Below are 20,821 nucleotides of genomic sequence, written 5' to 3'. Positions count from 1 at the left end.
CCGCCGGGCTGCGCCCGCGGCGGGCAGGGCCAAGCCCGGCCCCTGCCCGGCTGCGCCACCGGGGCCTGCCCGGGGTGGGAGAGGAGGAGGAGGAGGAGGAGGAGGGACTCCGCAGCGGCAACAACTGACGTGTCCCCGCCATGGAGCTCGGCGTGATTCATCAGCGGCGGCGGGGCGGCAGCGGGGCGCCGCGCACCGTCCCCGCGTAGGCACGGCCGCGGCGGGGGCAGCCCCGGCACCGCTCTGCCGCCCGCACCGCCCTCCTCTTCCTCCTCCTCCTCCTCCTCGCCGCCTGCTTCTCTGCCCCCGCGGCTACGCGAGGATCCCGGGGGAGGCAAGATGGAAGAAATCCTGCGAAAGCTGCAGAAGGAGGCGTCGGGGAGCAAGCACAGGGCCATCAAGGAGAGCTGCACCTGGGCTATCGGTAAGGGGCGGGGGGCGCGGGCAGCGGCGCCAGGCTGACCCCGCCGCGGCGGGGCTACCCGCGGGGGAGCGGAGCGGAGCGGGGCACGGCGCGGCCCTGGCTGTAGGAGCCTCCGATGGAGAGGTTTTGTAACGGCGGGGGCAGGGAGGCCCCAACAAACTTGTTCGGCGCTGGCCGCCGAGCCTCCGGCGGGTGCGCAGGGACCGGAGCGCCTCGGGCGGTTCAAAATGCCCGGGAGCTCCGCGCTGCTGGAAGGGGCTGTGGCACCTGCTGGCGGTCCCGGACAGCATCCGTGTCCCTCGTCGTCCCCCCCCTCCCCGCCACCTGCCTCTGCTTCGTGGGTCTTGCGAGCTAGATACGGGTATCGGTAGCTGTCGGTTTCTGTGTATGTGGAGGGGTAGGGGGGTGTGTGTCTTTTCTCTAAAAGCTCCCACCCTTTCCACCCCCCACCCTTTCCTAAATCATCGTAAAAAAACCCTCCGGTACAGTTTTCACTGCTGGCTTACGTTCGGGATCTATTTTAAAAGCTGGATTTTTTTTTTTTTTTTTGCTGGATTCCATGAGCTCTTTTATCCTTGCTGTATAATGGAAATAATGTTCAATAGAATGAGTTCTTCTTTTAAGGGAATATGAGCTTAGGTACATTTCAGCATCCACCCATTTTCAGAGACTGGCTGTGACTTGAAGTGCTTTTGACGCTAACTACCTGGAACACTAGTCAGCAAGACCCTTAACTTACATCAGCATAACTGTGATACTTATAATTGCTCTAAATTTTTATTTTTCATCCATACATAGCTACCACAATATGTAGTGGTTCATACCTGTTGCTATCTTATTACTGGCCTTTCAGCTTGATGTTCCATGGGTTACTTTGTTAATTGTGTGTTAGCCTTGCATAGCAGCCATGCTAATATCCTCTATACTGTTCCAGTTTTAGTATATGTGCTGCTGAAGTGCTGATATGTGAGAGGGAGCTCACTGAGGAAAAGAGGGTACTCGATGCCTTCTCATTGGGCACCCAGTGTCCTGACAAATTGATGCAAAGCTGTGGTGACTTGGAGCAGCAGTGATTGTTGTTCTGTCAGCTGGACTAGGTGTAAACTTTAGGATCGTTGGTTCAGAGGCTGTAGCCAGATGTATTACTATGGTTGAACTCAAAAGTTTCTTTTAAAAGCCCTATTGTTTCTTTTGGTTATACAGAAACCTTGGATTCTCCTGATGCTGCTATCAAGATACCTCCATATCAGCTAAGGTAAGAACATTTAATGTTGAATCTTGTGGAGCTGTGAGTATTTGTAAAATGGAAGTAAAAATTTGAATTCAAAGTGAAGTAGACAGAGGAGGGGGTTGAATCTGTGTGATTTATTTTTTTTTTAGTTTGTAGATGCAGATATCTAGGCTGGTAGTAGTGGATAATTTGCTGATGAGCCGTTGGCCTCTAGCCATGAGTGAAATGCAAGGAAAGGTGTTAAAATGGGCATGTGTATGTATAATGGTGAGACTTGGTTAGAAAGGAGGGCTGTCTTATGGTCTAAAGAGTTTTTCTTCTAAATTACAGCCTTCAATATAAGTGATGATGCTTATCAGTCTTCTCAGTGTGTTTGTTTTCTTTTAAATCTAGATCAGTTTTTGTTTACTGAAAATAAATATTCTAGAAACTGAAAGGTTATATCATCATATAGCTAGGACACTGGGTAGGAACTAAAATAATATAGTTTCTATGCCTATTTCCTTTAGCCTGCTAGATTATCTCAAGTAAGCCTTCTCTCTTCTTCCTGTCTCCATTTGTACATCTATAAAATGGGGGAGCTGGCACTGCCCTCATTTGTAGAGCTATTTAAGATCTCATGTTGGAAATCTGATTTGCTATGGAGAAAGTAAATAGGCAAAATTATTCACTGTCCCTTCTGACAGAACCATTAGGAAGCATCAAAAGAAACTAACAAGTGCACTGTTCAGAACAGGAGGACACTGTTTCACACAGCTTGTAGCTGAGATGTAAAATGCTTAGGCTTGCCTTATTAGAGAATGCAATGGATGCTAAAAGTTTGCATGGGTTCAGAAAGCACCTCAACAAACCATGGAAGAAATTGTTTTGAAGCCTGTCAGACACAAAGGTACCCCTTCTGATTCAGAACTACTTTAGTCAGACATGATTGAGTTTGTTTGTAGCGGTGCTGCTATAAATTTGGCCTGTGCTGTAGTCCTCCTAGATACCCGCTATTAGCTACTGACAGAGGTGATGCTTTTTTACCTCCATATTACTCTCCTGGGAGTATTTTTATCACCTCATTACTCCCCACTGCTCTTTTCAGATATGCTCAGTGCAGCTTTGTGCAAGGAAAATTAGGGATTGAAGAGCTAGTTATTCCAGAGCAGTCACCAAACAGGGAAGAAATAAGAGCAGTTCTTTTGCTGCTCTAAAACCCTGTCAGCTGCAGTCCACAAGGGGCCTCACGTCAATGGGGAATGGATGTAGCACAGGTCTGACGTGACCAGTGCCAGACACATGCATTTCCAACACAGGTTGGGCAGCTGAGAACAGCTGGATAAGTAATTCCCAGTAGCTCCGTTAGAATTAGATTATGTTTACTTGGCACTGTGGTTGGAGAAAACTTGGCTCTTTTATCTTCCCATTTATCACCCTTCATCTTTAATGCAGTGAATGGTCTCTCTGTTTTCAAGTACTATTCTCATTCCCTGTGAATTAGTTAGCTGTTACTACATTTCTTCCTTTTTCACTTGCCTACTGCCTTTTTACAGATATGCCTGCCTTTTTCTCTTCTTCCTCCAATGTTCTTAATGTTGCATTTGTTTAGGTTTTTTTTCCCTCTGTAAATCCTAATCTTTTTAAATAAAGCTAATACCTTCACAGGTGTAGCTATGATGAAGTAAGCTCTTAACGTTAGACTTGTCAGTAACAATGCAGTAAATATTACTGTACTCTGAGCTTACTCTTCATTCTCTGCTAACAAGCTACTGCCAGACTCCAGATCAGTACATTGGGCCACATCTTGGGCTGGAGATCGCCAGCATGATGTGCAAATTAGATAAAAGTTCATCTTTGCTTATAACTTGTTAAAGAACAGCATTGTGATGGCTTTGTTCCTGACACTGTAAAAGAATAGACTTGAAAATAGAGCAAGGCAATGACCAGAAATACAGCCAAGATAGGTGCAGAATGGAGACATCCCGACCATGCCCCTTTCCTGTTTTCATCTTTATCAGGCGCAGATTGTATCACCTGCTGTACCACAGATCAGTCCCTGGCTGCTCATCCACTTTGAATCTGCTGTTCACCTTTTCTGCTATAATATTTTTGAGTGTAGTAGCAGAGCCTGGTGATATGTTCTGGAATATTCCATCATACTAGAGTTAGAGTGAAGATACATATAATCTTTCCACCAAGTAACCCTAGTCCAGAACTCAGATCTGAGATCCATAGTGGCAACATACTGAAAGTGTTAAAGGCAGTGTGGCAAATAGTTCAGGAGAAAAATAGTATTTGTGAGGTCTCTTAAAAAAACAGCAGCTGAGTGAGTATTTTGAGTACTGCATGTGCAGGGAGGACGTTCCAGTTTGTTTAGTAGGAAAATTTGATGTGTCCTTAGAATATACTGGATACAAGCAAGGGACATCAGCACTTCTCTACAGTATTTTTGGGGAAGCTCATGATGTAGAGCACAACTATACTGCATAAGAATGGGGGACAGAGATTCGTGAGCTGCCACATCCAGTTGAGATAGATGGTGGCTTGGTTTCAGAAATAGCAGATCTAGTAAGTACCCCAATCAGTATTGTTTCTGTTTCTCCACAGAGCAGCATCTGGCTTCCACTAGTCAGTTGTGCTAGTGTTACTGCCATTTAACAGGTTGTCCATGCCCTTACTTAAGTTCTTTTCCTTCTGGAACTGAAGAATGAAGTCTGCTCATGAGAATGAGAACGTGTAAACTGTATACTCCCTTTTTTTTGACTTATAAAATAAAAGGCCATTTGCTGCTTTTGACACCACAGTTCTAGATGAGTAGAGGATCTTCATAATGTTTTCTTTTAAAATGGTGGTCCTAGTGTGAGAGTGGGGAGGACAAGATATCTCTTTGCATTTCCTTAAGATTATGACTAGTTGAGTTCAAGGGGGTTTTTACATGTATTATATCAGCTACATACTTATCTCCATGATACTGTTGGGGTAGATTAACTTCCATGTTCTGGCTTGTTCCTGACCTATCCATAGCTTCCTCTCTTGTGTTGGGCCTCTGTTACTGAACGCTGGGCAGGCCACATTATAGTTCCCTGAAGTCTGTGCAATTAGTTAGGGGATTCAGCTGTAGCACTTGTATGGGAGCTGTTTCCAGCACTTGTCTGGTAGCAGTTTAGATAGCACGTCTGCTATGTTTGGGAGCACCTGGGGTACTTTTGCCCCAAGGGAGTGCAGTAGACTGGACATTCATCCTGGAACGTTATTCTTCAATTAGTTTGACAGAGATCTGTTGGGTGTATCTACAGGGAGCTAAATGATACTTTTGCTGTTCAGCTTCCTTTGATGTTAATTGGACTTATGAATCCAAATCCCAGTTAATGACCTTGCATATTAATTCTAGTGAGGGGCATTATTTAAATGTCTTGCTTCGTAAAGAAATACAAATCTCCAATGAATACAGTTTCCCACAGAGTCCTGTCAGCTCTGCCTTGAGATAGGAATATGTGCGTGCTCTTTCAGGACTTTAACTTTTGATCAGAGTATTGAGCAAGGGTATCAAATAGTGAATATTAAAGTGGACCAGCATGGAAATGACCTTAAGTCAGTTCAAGTCTTTGCCGTAGACATCCTGTGACTTCTTGAGAAGGGAGAGTCACATAACCCATTGGTAACTAGTCTGTTGTTGCCTGCCTAGTACGATGATGTTTGTCTCTGATGAACAGGTGTTGTGAAGATTGGATATACACTAAGTGCTTAAGGAGGTTGGATGAATGACTTATAAATAATGAATTAGATGAAAGGAGTTGATGTGCTGGTGTTTTAATTGGTGAACTGATCACATGGAAAGTAGCTTAAGAGACATTAATGTTGTCTGCCAGCAAACAACTGTTCACTACTAAGTTGGGCTGCATTCACTTCAGTATTTTCAAGGTGACAAATTCTGCCCTAAGGCCAACAACCTACACTGAACAAGTCTCTCTTCTTGGCTAATTCCTGGCCAGTTTCTCCACTGTGATTTTAGAGGCTGAAATATGATCCATAAAAAGTAACTGCACAGACACAAGAAAATGAGCCTTGAAAAAGAATGTTTGATCAGAGCAGTTTAATACTCGTGAGGACTATCTACATACCAGAGAATAAAATAAGAGACTAGACAGCACTTGCCAGTCACATACCACTTTGAAAAAACTTGGGTTTACCAGAGTTTCTTGGAATGCTTTATGTAATTAAGTCATGCCTTATAGGCTATGTAAAACTTAATGGCTTTCTGTCAGCACGGACTTGGTGCTGCAAAGAGGAGGTTGGTTGGGACTTCTGAGGGAGGCTGTGGCTTGATGGGTAGTTTAGCTGTTGTGTTTTGGTGTTGCTGTCCTCACTGGAACCTGGAGTCTTATATACAGAAATTCTTACCATGTCCCTGCCATTCTTCGTTAGGATTTTTTTTTTTATTATCCTAAAGAGATGTTTCTCATAGTTCTAAGACATTTCCTGTAATTTCCAGGTCTTACTACTATCCTGTCGTTACTTTTCTTCTGACCAGAACAATGGCAAAATTTTTTTTTTCCCCTTTTGTCAGTGTAGTAGAAGCATCACTGCCGACTTGAGTTTGAGCTGTTCTGTGGAGCTTGTGTGGCTGTCGTCTCTTTACTCCCAGATAAATGTGGCTGAGTGCAGAAGAAGATACATAGGCAAGAGTCTCAATAGTATAAATTGCTGTTCATGCTAGTTTAAAGTTTTCCCCGTGGACTTCAAAGTAATGGCCATGAGACCTGTTGATGAGTGTGGCGCTCTGGCATAGTAACTGATGTAATTTGCATTCTTTCAAAGAAGAACCAGAAAGGCTTTCCAAATGCTCACTTATCTCTTCAGCATATCTGTATACTGCACGTCTCTGTACCTAAAAGTTGCACAAAGTAATTGAAATCAAATGGGCATACAGGCTCAAACCTTCAGGGCACCAATTCTGAGTGTCTAATCGGAGAGATACAGGTTCTGGCTTTCAGGGGTGCTGAGCATTTCCAAGTCCTGTTTGTGTTGGTAGCAGTTCCTATGTTCATTACTGCAAAAGCTTGCACCCCTCTGGTATTTCATATTGGCCTTTCAAAAATGGCCAGTATTTCTGGAGACTACAACTGGAAGGTCAGAAGTCAGCGGTAAGCAGGGTCCTCTTTAATAACCAGCTTATGTCCAGTTCTGTCTCTCCTGTTTGTGTCCCAGTCCTATTCATCTTGGTGCTACTTTTTGAGTGCAATTTGTGAACTTAGGGAAGCCAGTGCAATGAAGAGCAGTCAGGAATGGAAGTAAGCCTTAAAATTAGCTGAACTCTGAAATATCTATCCTCCTTGCATTTTTTTTCCCTATAGTCATGGGAATTTGGGGATGAAATGGGTAGTTCTACTCTGTCATTTATTTTTGTGTCTCTAGCTTTGCATCTGACATACTTCTTGAAGTAGCTGCAGCTTACAAACTCTTAAATAAAACAACATGCTCACTCATTTTAGCTTACATGTGCTCAACAAATAATAAAAGCGGTAAGTGTGGTGTGATCATCACCAAACATCCAATGCTGTAGAGACTTCCAATGCACTTAGCTTTGCAGATAATTCATCCACTTAAAGAATCTTGAGGCTTGGGATACGTTTTGGCTTCTCCATTGTGAAGAAATATTTGTGATTTCATCATTTCATTCTTCTCCCGTCAACTTTTGTTCATAATTTCTGTTTGTTTCTTTCTACTGGGAGAGAGTGGTTAGGGAAGCTGATATATATATAGCAGATCCCCTGACCAGAAGAAAGGAGAGGGGAAGGAGGAATGACTGTCACTGAGGTTTTTTTGGGGGGGTGCTTTTAGCATATCTCTTTCTATTTTACTCTTCCTCATTTTTAAAACACTTTGCTTCCTGCTCTTGCTGCCACAACCACCTGGCATTAAGTGCTCCTGTTCTTTCCTCCTGAACATGACTGCTGGATATGTGACTCATGCTGCTCAACCATTACATGGTTGCTATCTGGCATTCAGCAAGTGGATGATGAGTTCCCTGGCAGACACGTGGCCAAGAAGAGATTCTAGTGGCAGTGTGGATTGCTGAGCTGCATCTCTTGTGTTGTCAGTTTACAGGCTGGGTCCGGGCTTTGGGGCACATTTATGTAGCCCATTTGGTGTTTTGAATGGTGTATATATGCTCTGGTCTTGATTTAAAATGTTGTATTCCTAGTTTTAATGTTGAGGGGTGAGTGAGGGGAGGAGATTCTTGTTTAGAAAGGCGGTGTGGCACTGTCTGATATGGTATTTGAATCAATCTGCACGTTTAATCTGGGATATGTAACTGGCCTTACTTCTTGTCTGGTGGGCAGGTACAGCATCTGTTCTGGGACCCCAAAAGCCAGCAGTGTTGGAGAGGAAAGGGCTGTATAGGGTCAGTTTCCATCATGCATGTCTGAACTCTTGCTGTCAAGACAAGATTCCAAAATTGTTGGAAGGCCTCTAGATCTAGGAGTCCCTAAAAACCTGTCAGCCAGGGTTATGGCTCATGAAGGTATCAAAGAAGGGTTGGTATTATCATGGGAAAAGGTGCATGGTTTCTGAAAGATTATTTCTGTTGCTCTTATGTGTGGGTTTGTGTTGGTTGTTTTTGTTGTTTGTTTGTTTGTTTGTTTTAAAGGGCCGTGCTTGCTGTTTCTGAAACTAACTTTCTGCCCTTCCCGTTGTTTTTTGTAGTAGTGAACCTTAACATTCACCACTGCTTTGGGTTTCTTTTATGGATTCTTCTGAAAGTTCATTCTAGATTTGTGACAAAAGCCCACAGTGTACTGGTTTGGGCTGGGCTAGAGTTGATTTTCTTTACAGGAGCTGGTAGGGTGGGAACGCAGAGCAGCTGGGTGGGGCTGAGCTGCCTATTGGGCTTAACCCCCAACATTCAGTTACTGTGGGATGTACATAATTCATTCAGTACAGGAATAGCACCAATAAAAGATGAGAACACTCATAGTTTTGAGTGTTTGTCTAACTTCTAACAACAAATGCAACTGAAATACTGCCCTAAGGGTCTAAGGATGGTAATGGGATAGCAGTGTGTGTGTGTTTGTTTTAACCATCTGATCACTTTTAGTGATTGCAAAGGAGAAGAATGTGAGAACATCAGGACGCTGTTGATAATTGCCTTAGAGAATGAAATACGGTTGGGAGGACGGGAGAACCAGGGGATGGAAGAAGAGAAGTGGCACTGAACCTGAGAGGACTGTTTTCCTACTAAATGAGGCTTGACTCTGCTGTGGTCTTTGTGTGATGCAGTCTGTGCAAGTCATGACTTTTCTTTGTTTTGAAAACGAAGGGGTGAACGGGAATAATAAAAGTCTTTTCTCACAGTTCTTTTATTTACATTCCATGAAAAGTACAAAGCTGCAGGAAATATACTACCTTTGGTTTCCTTGAATGTTTGTTTGCTTAAGAAATTGAATATGCTAAGGTGCAGTGAGTATAAAATAACATAATGCATTGCAAATGTGGGGATATTTTTAACAACCATCCCTTAGGTCTGTCAAGATTTAGCATTGCACTGCTGTGAAAGTTGAATGGAATTGCAGATTGCAGCATTAACCTTCAAAGTGTAACTAGTAATGACCAGAAATATAGCTCATCCTCCCATTTTTTCATCAGACTTTTGTAACTAACTCTATGCCATCCAGCTGTAATGGAGAAAATAAAGTCATTTGCAAGATGTCTGGGCTGTAGTACCTCTGTGTCTCTTTTCTGTTCCCTCAGTCCTACCCAGTCCCAGCATTGTAAAACTTCTCCTGATAGAAGTTTAATTCTCATAAAATGCTTTATTTTTTGCGTCCATTGTACTGAAATTTTGAAATAAAAATGTTTTCACTGGAAAAATCCTTAGCTTCCCTTCCAGGCTCACCAAATACAGGGAAGAGAGGTTTCATGGAATAGCTTGATAAGCTTTCAAAATTGCAGGCTGAGCAAGCCCAGTGTGTGCTCTACCTAAGGCCAGGAGGTATACACTAAGCATGGATGCTCTGCTCTTCACCTCATCTTCATGCTGTACTTCAAGTGATAATCAATAAAATCATCTAAAGGATACAGATTGCTTTATAATGAAGACCTTGTGAGGTTTATATGTGTCATCAAATTCCTTAAGATCAGAATTAGTGACTGTCATACTTTGTGCATGAAGGGCAAAAATCTACTGGGGTGGATGTTCCAGGGAGAGTGATGATAACATATCACAGAGAGATTACAATACAGCTTTGGAGACTGGAAGCATCCTGATTATTGTTTTGGCCTTGTCCACTTTAATATTGTGTAGAATCTTTTGTTGTATCTCTTTTTCTCCTCTCAAGCAAAGGTACATCATGTGCTTGTTTTTTGTTTTGTTCTGTTCTGTTTTGGTTTCATCTTGACAACAGTGTCAGGCTCCTATCTAGGAACTTTGTGTTTGTGTGGAAATCAAGATGTTATTAGCAAGTATAGCAAGGAAGCAAATGACCTTAGAAATGCTCTCCAGCTGAGTGACTGTGCTGAGCTATTTAATTATGATTGTATGAATTCTGTGGTCTCGGCTGCATTAGGCTAGATGGAAGATTAAATTGTTCATGTTTGCCTTTCCCATGAGTAGAGCTATGCTTCTGCTGTTATGGAAAATCCATTTCTCTTGGAAAGTATGTAAATAACAAAAATTAGAAATGCCACTGTGTCACTTTTTAATACCAAGCAGTACTAAATTGAAATCTCATTCAACATTCCAGGTTGAAAAATTGTTAAACTTCTAGCTAACAAACTGTATGAAGTTACATTTAGGCATTATTCCTCACTTCTTTTTCCCTGTGTCATTAAGCATCCTCTGCTAAGCAACTCATATGCTTCCCTCCAGGGGCAGGTTCATTTAAGTGTTGGGTGAAATGATTACTTTGTGTCTTGGTTTGAAAAGCAGAAGGATTGAAGGGAAGAGGGAATACATGAAGCAAAGAGGAAGAAAAAAATGAAATACTGAGCTGGAGGAGAGACCCAGAGGGAAGTCCAAGAGAGAGCTGATGTCAGCAGCTGAGGTGAGAGAGGATCAGATACGGAAGGAAAAGGAGAGTTAAACTTCAAGTCAGTCAAGAAGCCTTTCCATTGTAACTGAATAAAAGTGAAGAGTTTTGTACTGTGTGGGAGAAAAAGAATGAGATTTTCTTAAAAAAGAAGCTGCAAGTGGTAAGGAAGAAAAATGAAAATGCTTTCAGCCAGAAATTACAAAGTTATTAGTAAAGGTGGAACCTCAACTGGTTATGTGATAGTCAAATCTCTTGACATGGGAAACATGCACACAAGTGTCTCTACACTTGTGAGTAACTGGAGTAAAATCCAGGCCCTGCTGAAGCAAGTCAGCATTTATATCAACTTAGTATGAGAGCAGTCTCTCAACTGGTTTTCTTCAGGACCTGTAAACTGCAACACTGACTGCTTGTTCATTCTTATGTAGCACTGTAACACCACAGTTGTCTAACAGTGCATGATTGTCTTATAGTGGTATAGCATCATAAAGATAATTTATTGTTGTTTTCTTTTTTCTTGAAAAGGAGGGTTCTAACTGGAAGGCTTCAGATTTTGTCTTCTATCCTATTGCTTGAAGAGGTCTCTAAGTACAGTCAACAAACTTGTATTTGCATAGAGATACAAATTTTAGTGCTGGAGGGGTCTGTTGTAGTCATCTGGTCTGACTTCCTGCATTATGGAGGCATGAGAGCTTGCCCTGTATTTATACGCTGCAAACTCCACACTTCGTCTGAGCTGGACTGTAATACTCTTTGTAAGTAGGACAGTCATATTTCTGCTGTAGATAAAATTGATCATTTCTCTAGAATGTGAGCAAGGACTTAAAATCTTCTTTCTTCTTGAAGAGCTGTTGCTTGAAAAAAGATTTATTTATTTCCTGTTCCTGCTCCAGGTTTTCAGTACTTCCATTATGAACCATGAAGTTGTTGTTGGTGTTCTATCATCATTCTCTTAAGCTAGCACAGGAAAAGAAGAGTTATGGATATTTCTACTTTTATATGTACATGTGTTCATGTATATACTGCTGGAATTTGTTTTACACAAATTAAGTTGTCCCCTTTTGTGTAGGGACAGTATTTGCTTCTGTTTGGTTTATTTAAGGGTAACAGCTGGAAGTACCTCCAGAATTTCGAGAATTCATCTTTACCATTTATTTTCTATGGTGGGCCAACTTTCCTGCTTGAGTAAGTGAGGCTAATGGAGTTACAGGCTGTGATACTTTGTTCATTAAGCAGCCAAGGCTGAGAACCTCAACTGTCAGTTTTACTCTGACTGAAAAATGTCAGACTCTGGCTATGACTGTTATCCTGCCTAACAAACAGCATATCAGAAAATGGCAACAGCCGTGAATCAAATTCTTATCTGTTCTTTGACTGAGCTGTGAATTATGCTATGGAATGCAAATTACATGCTGATAAGGCCCTGAGGTTCTGAATTTTGCTTCTCCTATGTAATTTTCAGGGGCAAGGTAATGCAGAGAGATGTCTTATTTTTAATCTTTATTTTTAATCCCATTTTTGAAAATTAATGTGGTTATCACCATTTGCATGAAGGGAAATAACTCTTATGGTGGTGACAAATACTTCATTTATACTGCCCCCTTCCCTAAGTCAGTATGGTGGAGGTGAAGGTAGGCCATGAGACTGTGTTCCAGGCACTAACCAGAAGTTAAGACTGGGCCATTTCCTATCTGCATTACAGTTTTCATCATGAGAGTGAATTAATGAGCCATTATTCTCTTCTCTTCTCACTGAAGGCTTTTTCCACTACAATGAGGATAGAAAGATTTTTATGATCTCTCTACTTACAATAGTGATCTATCTTGCTCTGACCTTTTTGGCAGTCTGTTTTGACTGACCTGTCTTAGCATCCCTTGTGACAGACCTGCAGGGAAAGAGGTAGGTTGATGAGCCACAGCAGACTCAGACAACTAGAAAGGTCGTTGTAACCTAGTGTGCTGAATATAAAGGCTATTTACATTCTCATGACTCATTCTGCAGTTTGAGAAGCTGACAGTCGTGGAGTTGGGGTAGCTCAGGAAGGACAGCCTGTGCTCCTGAAGATACTGGTCCTGGATTACGCACATGGCTCTGTCTCTGACCTTTCTGCTTGACCCTGGGCAGGTCGCTTGGGATTCGGTCCAGATACCATGGAGGTCTAGTGGCAAAACTCCAGGTAGCCTCAGTAGGAACAGGACTGAGTCTTTGTCCTTGGCACTCTCTGCTTACTCCGTTTTGCACATAACAAGGTGCCCACTTACCAAATGCTGTTTTCTCTAATGGAGTGCCTGTTAGTGCAAATGGCTAATGGCTTCTAGTGACCTTAGAATATATATTATATATATTTTATTTTTTTTTTTAATTGGTCTTCTGGGTCAGGACAGGAGGGTGCTTAGCGGTCTTTGTTTTGAAGGGAGGGGACTGCCATCACATTATACTCATTTGTTCAGTGTTTATGCGTTATACCAGATTTAAATAGAAACATTGTGATTAGGAAAGCTGTTTCATGTCTCTGCAATTACTTTCTGTGCTGTAAAATCATTCTTCCAGACTGTTGTTCTGTAGTGGCTCTCACCATGTCCTTTGCACAGGTGACCTTAGACAACAGCAGCAGGTAAAGAGTGATCCCTGTCTTCTCTTCTGCTCAGGGAAAGAACACCACAGCCAGGATCTGTTATTACTGCCTCTCTCTTCTCCCCCCGCCCCTTTTCTTTTTGGGGACATGTGTGTTTGTGTTTGTTTTGTTTTGTTTTTTAACCTGAGCTGTCTTTTGACAGCACTGCTAGGTGGACATATCCTGAAGCTTTTGGTAGCTTCCCTTTCTCCAAGTCAAAGGTGCTCCCTTCCTTTCATGCCCCCCTCGGTGTTGTACTTGACTCGTCTCATTCAGGGTTAAGTTGGTATTTCTGCTTAAAACTGTTATGTGTATCTATGTCCACACCTGCATGCATCTGCATGGAAACTTAGGAGTTCCAGTGTGAAACTAGTTTCTGTACATGAATGGGAAACATTCTTAAATGTGTTTTGAAGTATACTGATGTGCACTAGTTTATTCTGAGAACTTCACATATGTAAAACGTCTTGCATGTGTAGCACTACAAAACCTGAATGAATTGTCACTTGACAGTATAGAACTGCAGACAGTGGAGTAAGCAATGAGATCCTATGGTGTGGGACCACTCAAAACAGGGTAGAATCATAAAAGGACTGTAAGGAATAAGAGGAAACCTCAATCACTTTCTTCATTGCACTCTGAGACCAAATTCTGGTCTGCATTATCTCTTGTGCAGCGTAATGGAACTTAGTTCTTAAGTGGTAGACCTTAGTAGGGACTGACTGTGTTAATTTACATCACCCTCTCCCATTCTGCCTGAGGATTATCTGCTGTGTCCTTCTGTGTTCTCATACTAGCAGATGATGCATTTAAATGACAGGTCGAACTGAAGTGTGGAAGATGCTTAAGCTAATCCAACATTGTGAGGTATCTCTGCAGGTGTTTTATAGCTCTAGCATGGAAATGCTAAAGATTTAATTGACTGAGTGTGTAACAAGAACAGGAAATGACACAATGGCAGTTCATTTTCTCCAAGAATACAGTGGGAACACAGGCTGCAGCAACCTTAATTAGATTTTCAGCTAAACATTTTTAGCAAGGATGGGAAGTTCAGCTAATTGAATCTGTTCTTATTTCCATCCTCCTGTTTGTCATTTTGTGCTCTTCATTTTGGGAGATATCTCAAGAAACAGCTCATTGTTCTCTGCGTATGTGATGACAGATGGTAGGCAACATGCTGATGTGCAGGGTAGCTACACACAAGCCAGAAGAGCTCCCACCTGTCTTCATTATAATGAAACTGAACTGGATCCACTCCAGTGACTTATGACTGCCTTCCTTTTCCCCTCTCCTCCCAGTTTCCAGCCACTTTAATATCAGAATAAGTTTGTTGTGTGTTAATAATGCCCCAAATGCTTATATGCTGTGGCAGTGAACTGTAGAAAGTCTAAAAGAAATGTGGTGTTCTGCCCTGAAGAGGTGCAGGCCTAAATAATCATCAGTTTGTAGCATCCCTGCAGTTAGTACTATATACTAGTGTGATTTTTTTTTTTTTTTTTTTCCCCCTCCTCCTTTTTTTCCTGCATGTGTCTGGCTGATTGAGTACCAGTTAATGCACAGGTATCTTGTTTTGGCACCTGTTGATCTACTAATTTCAAATGTGAGTTCTCCCCCAGAGGGTGATAGTGAAAACTTTTAAAAGAAAGAGGATGTCAAAGTCACAATGTGAAAGTTAGCACTTAAAGGTGCTTTGTAGGTTAGAGATGTATTGCTGTGGCACCTCCCTAAACTAGAAAGTCCTGTCACAATTTACCTGCATGCTGCATATGTTCCCAGGTCCAGGCAAAGCTGATGGTAGATACATAGGCGGTAGGTCTGTACTGGCTGGAGGATTACTGTCTGAACCTTGGAGTAAATGTTTTGGCAGTTTCTGTAGATCTGGATGATATGACACTCTGAGGAAATATTTCCTAGATGTTCTGTAGTTCAGGCTGTTTTGGATGCTAAACTCACCAGTTTTAAGAGTCCTTCTAGTTAAATTGATTCTAGAAACACTCAAGAAAGGACCTTCTGAGAAAATTGGGCTTTCTGCCTGCCTGTTTCTCAGAATATCTTAAATGAAGCAAATGGTTAGCTTTTAGTTAGAAACTTATTTTGAGATACACATGTAGTCTGCTTCACGTTCTTTAGAAATCTGCATAATTCATGTTTTTTTGAAAAAGCTTCTTGTGGTGTTATGCCAAATGGTCTTTTACAAATTCCCATAACCTGGGAAGAAGGTACAAATATGAAAAGATCTGCAGATTCCCAAGAGGTCTTTGCCAAGTACAGAAGCTTGCTAGATTGCTTAACTGAGCCATGCTTGTGACTCTCAAGTCTTTAATTTATCATTAAAGGAAGGGGTTGCATTCAAAGAGCAAATAGCAGATTTGTGCCTCTTAGGGTAGTTTGTGATTTGTGCTTTTTTGGGAAAGGTGGAGAGAAAGGAATACCAACTGAACGCACCCAAAGTAGAGTTGACTTTTCAAAGTGGACATTCAGTCCCCTCTGAAGCAGGATCCACTGAAGGAGTTACAAGCTGGGTTCCCCAAAGCTGAGATGGCAAGCATTTAGTAATCTCCATTTAAGTTTTTTAAAAAGCAAGTTCAGGTTGTAGACTGCCAGTGTCAGAGGGAGGTTTGTAGGTTATGGGCAAACTGTGGCAAAGCATGACTTTAGGTAGCTTTGACAATATATCTGAAACTCTGGTAATCACTGTTGCTCAAACCTAGGGCTTCTCCTTAGTTACTTATGAAGGGAGGATTTGCGAGAGGAGCAGAATATGCATGCTAGTCTACTGCATATGTTTCATTCATGTCAGAACTTGAACCTTTAGAGTTGTAGGGGAGTTAGTCAATACTTTTATTCTTATATACTTTTGAGCAAATAAACTATTTATCATTGGGTCAACTGAAACTAAGGGAATTCAGGTCAAAGGCAGCTCACAGGAGCAAAAGAGGGAAAACTCTTCATTTTGGTATTTTTAGATATTAAACATCTTTGACTCTGCTTTGAAAAGACAGGGGGGTTGGGTGTGTGTTTGAATGCATTAGAACTTGACAAAGAAGAACACTCCAAATGGAACAAGTCAGTGCTTTTGGTTTCCAATTGGGTAAGAAAAGACTCAGGTATTTGTTTTCTGTTCCTTCTTACCTTGCACACGTTTGTCTCTATGAGAGGAAGTTAATGTAATTCCAAAAGGGCTCCTTCGGGTGCAATGTAGACAGTTGGAGAACTAAGACTCTTAAGATCTGGCACAGAATGTTTTGCCATAAGCAAGTATGTCTACACAAATGCAAAAATAGAGTCTGTAGGTACAGGTAAGTGCCTCATGATATGTGACCTAATGAAGTGTTGCAAACCTTCAGGGAGCCTGCAGTTGGACATGGGCTGAATATCTCTGATCAGGAATGAGTTTCCTGATAACTAGCAGGATTTGCTTAAAGGGCTTGTGGTTACTAGGTGTTCATTAGATGCTGCAGCCCTTCTCTGATAAGGAGTAGAGAGAGAAGTCACAGCTCCAGGCACTGTTTGGTTTGGTCACCAAATAAAAAAAAAAAATCGGTATCCGAGCACTGAGTCAAAAGCATCTAAAATACTATCCTAATTAGTGATTTATTTTAATATTAAAAAAGTGCTGTTATTCTGTAATCAAAGTACAGCTTAGTCATAGTTCTAGCACATGCTAATTCAGGTGTAAACCAAACTCGGTGTACATTTGCTTTTGTCTACACCAGTTATAGTTGGAGGGAGCTAACATGACAGGGCACACTGTACTGTAGAGGAGTCCACAGACCAAAACTTGACTAACAGAAAGTGGATTATGAAACCACTTTTCTGGCAACTTGAATATTAAACAGAAGGTAAGTGACTGAAATGTAATGCTTATCATGCTGAGTTGAAGGACCACTAGTGATCTGTGAATCCCATCTTTATGCTTTTCACATTCATGCATGCACACAGAGGGCTAACAGTTGGGAAGTATTTTGTGAAATTTCAATTAAAAGGCCATTCTTAACAGTATGTGAAAAAATATGCCAGCTTTCTTTAGAGAGTAAAAGTGCTTCACAGAGTTGTGAAATGCTCCTTGATTACTGTATGCAAGTGTTATCTTACTGAAAGTGATACAACCCTTCTGGAACGTTACTCCTTTGAATACCAATTTTGGTTCCATTGTTCCCTCTCACTTTTTATTTTTTTTTAATTTTCCTCAGGGAGAAGTGTCTCCTTCCTCTCCAACTGGCTCTGGAATCGAAGAGCATGAAGCTGGCCCAACAGGCTCTAGCAGGGATGCAGGTATGCCTTCAGAGTGGGTGTGTGTTAGTAGGCAGTGGATGCCAAGGAAATCTATGCTTTTCTTTTGAAAAATACTACAGAAAAAGTGTCTGTCCTTGGGTGGACTTAAAAATAATGTTCATGTTTCTGTAACAGTGTTCAGAAGTTAGGATGCAAGTAAAGGCTGGTGATTCTGTAGAAGCTAGAAATGTTCTGCAGATAGGTGGGAGTTCCCAGCTTTAAATGTTGAAATGGAGATGTACTCTTTCTTGTGTATCCCTGGGCTACTTTTACTAAGCCTTGCCACTGCTAAGCATCTTAGAAAGTAAACTGAGTCAAGCCTTGCTTTTTTCTTTGATTAGAAGAGAGGACTGCAGTGCTTGAAAGATAGAGAGGTTAATAAAGGATCCGGGAGCTGCATTCTCTATGTATGGGCACTTGTACACTGAAAACAGTAGGAGTAGCATCTGATTTGGAAGTTTATGAAATTGCAGAAGAAAACAACAGAGCAGCACAAGCAACAAAAAGACTCTCTTGGGTTTGACAGTATAAAAACTAAAGCAGTTTACCCTTCTTTTAATTGGACAAATGAGTACATATCAGTAAATACTTATCACTAGGGGGATGCTAGTTGTGGAAAAGGCTCATACACTGCTGGGGCATAAAATGCATGCCACCAATTTCCAAAAAGAAATTTCTCCCTCACAGGCCAAGCCTGAAGTTGTTTTGGGAGTATAAGGATGTAAGTGGATCATTCAAATTCACTTAATTCAGTATGTGAGGTGTCAGGCATTTGGTCAGAGAGTGCCCAATATTGGGGCACAACATGGAGGCTCTGGCTAAGGAAAAAAGGTACTTTCTGAAGGGTTCCTGTAACTGTTGGGCTCTGTCAGAAGACATGTATCACCTTCTTGCGGCGTAGTACTCTGGTCCCACTCTGAGATCCTGTGCCCTGTGTTTCAGATATATGAGAGGTGGCAGGGGGGTTGCTTTTAAAGTGAAAGCAGCAGTAAACAGTGGGACTTGAACATACGTCTGCTCTTCTACTGGTGTAGGTATGCCAGTTAGAAGAACATTGTAGAGTGATGATCAACCAGGAATAGTGGAGGAATTATGAATGGCCCACTCTCCAGTTTATTATAACTTCCTTGGGAACACTCAGTGAAGATAAATTTTATCTTTTTACTCTTCTAACTTGCTGCACGTACACTTGAGTTCTGCAAGAAATGGAATTGCAAAGTTGCAGATTTGCAGCCTGCTACCTTAAATAAGAGTGTTACCTCCTATCTAGAAGCCTAAAAAGGTAATCCAGGCAACAATACAGTCCTTCATCTGCATTTATGATATGTGAAATTTTATGAAGGACAAAAAGGAAACCACACAACTGATGCTATGGAAGTAGGTTAAAAAATAGGAAAAAGTAAAAAATGAGGTGAAGTACAACTTGAATTTACTAAAAGTAGGTCACAGGATCACATGATGGTGGAGGTTAGCAGGGACCTCTGGAAGTCATCTGGTCCAACCCCGCTACTCAGGTAGGGTCACCTACAGCAGGTTGCCCAGGACCATGTCCAGATGGCTTTTGAATACCTCCAGGGATGGAGACTCCACAACCTCCCTTGGCAGCCTGTGCCAGTGCTCAGTCACCCTCACAGTAAAGTGTTCCTGATGTTCAGAGAAAACCTCCTGTGTTTCAGTTTGTGCCCATTGCTTCTTGTCCTGTCACTGGGCAATGCTGAAAAGAGCCTGGCTCTGTTCACTTTGCACCCTCCCTTCAGGTACTTATGTACATTGATGAGATCCCCCCCTAAGTGTTCTCTTCTCCAGGCTAAACAGTCCCAGCTCTGTCAGCCTTTCCGCTGAGAGATGCTCCAGTCCCTTCATCATCTTAGTGGCCCTTCCCTGGATTCTCTCCAGTAACTCCATATCTCTCATACCAAACTAAACATTCTCCTTTATATAGAAAAACATATTTTCCTTGTACATTGAGTTAAATCTCATCAGGCTGTGCAGTGCTAAAACACTTGATATACTACTATGTGGGAAATCCTTTAAAATGTTGTTGCGGGTTAACCCTGGCCGGCAGCTCAGCCCTACCCAGCCACTCACTCAGTCCCTCTCAGTGGGATGCAGGAGAGAATCAGAAGGGTAAAAATGAGAAAACTCATGGGCTAAGACAAAGTTTAATAGGGAAGGCAAAGCTGCATGCGCAAGCAAAAGAATATAAGGAATTCATTCACTACTTTGCATTGGCAGGCAGGTGTTTAGCCATCTCCAGGAAAGCAGGGCACCATCATGTGTAATGGTTACTTCGGAAGACAAATGCCTTAACTCTAAATGTCCCCGTCCTTCCCCTTCTTCCTTCTTTCCCCAGCTTTTGTTGCTGAGCACGGTGTCATATGGTATGGGATATCCCTTTGGTCAGTTGGGTAAGCCATCCCAGCTTTCTCCCCTGCCAATCTCTTGTGCACCCCCAGCCTACTTGCTGGGGGGCCAGTGTAAGAAATGGAAGGCCTTGATGCTGTGTAAGCTCTGCTCAGCAATAGCCAAAACATGAGTGTGTTATCAATGCTGTTTTGGTCACAAATCCAAAATACAGCACCCTATGAGCTCCTATGAAGAAAGTTAACTGTGTCCCAGCCAAAACCAGTACAAGTGTACAAAATAAGAAGTAGGAACGAACCAGTGAAATGTGCTACAGAGCTGAAGCTGGGAAGGAACATCAGTACAGAAGCAGAATGTACAGGGCGAAGTGGGCTGCTCAATGTCTGCACTGGGACAGAGCAAGGTTGTGTTCCTGGGAACTAAGACAAGGTAGTTTTGCTCTGTCATGGGAGGTTCTAAGAAGACTGGGGCTGGGAGAAGACTTGAGTGGGTACATCTATTGCAGGATGCCTGCCACTAATAAGAGGCACCCATGAGGGTGGTTATAGACTAAATGGAAGAGGCATTTCTAGCAGAACTCTGAGGAAATAGTGCCACTGGCCATGTTGGAAGATACTGGCTCAAATACTGGCTTTTTCCAGGCAAAGGAAATCTGATCAGTCTAAAACATTCAGTCTGAAGTTCAGTCAATTTGTATTGAAGCACTCCTATATATGTTTGTGGTCCTCATGCCAGTCACTTGCTAACAGTACTCTGCCTTCTGAGGACTTGCTTGCATCCATTATTAGTCAACTTCTGAATGACACAAAACACATCTTGTCAGTGATCAGAAGTGCCACCTCCACAGTGCTTGTGCTCTGTGCCTTATTGGAGTGAGTGGGATGATGACTGACTCTGTC

At 42.1% G+C, this 20,821-nt stretch overlaps 1 protein-coding gene across 1 annotated transcript in view; it reads left to right on the top strand.

The window, feature by feature from the left end:
- Positions 1 to 94: 94 nt before the first annotated feature.
- The window catches only part of KIAA1244 (KIAA1244 ortholog), a 90,464-nt gene continuing 69,737 nt past the window's right edge, over positions 95 to 20,821 (top strand). The window contains exons 1-3 of the mRNA XM_010574635.1: positions 95 to 424; positions 1,628 to 1,679; positions 17,477 to 17,558. Of these exons, the coding sequence (XP_010572937.1) occupies positions 340 to 424; positions 1,628 to 1,679; positions 17,477 to 17,558 (219 nt within the window). The 5' untranslated portion in view covers positions 95 to 339. The remainder of the gene's footprint in view (positions 425 to 1,627; positions 1,680 to 17,476; positions 17,559 to 20,821) is intronic.

Source organism: Haliaeetus leucocephalus, unplaced genomic scaffold, assembly GCF_000737465.1.
Source record: "Haliaeetus leucocephalus isolate CR32 unplaced genomic scaffold, Haliaeetus_leucocephalus-4.0 Scaffold450, whole genome shotgun sequence".
Lineage (NCBI taxonomy): Eukaryota > Metazoa > Chordata > Aves > Accipitriformes > Accipitridae > Haliaeetus > Haliaeetus leucocephalus.
Note: the sequence above shows the minus strand (reverse complement) of the source record. Positions and strands in the feature narration are given on the sequence as shown.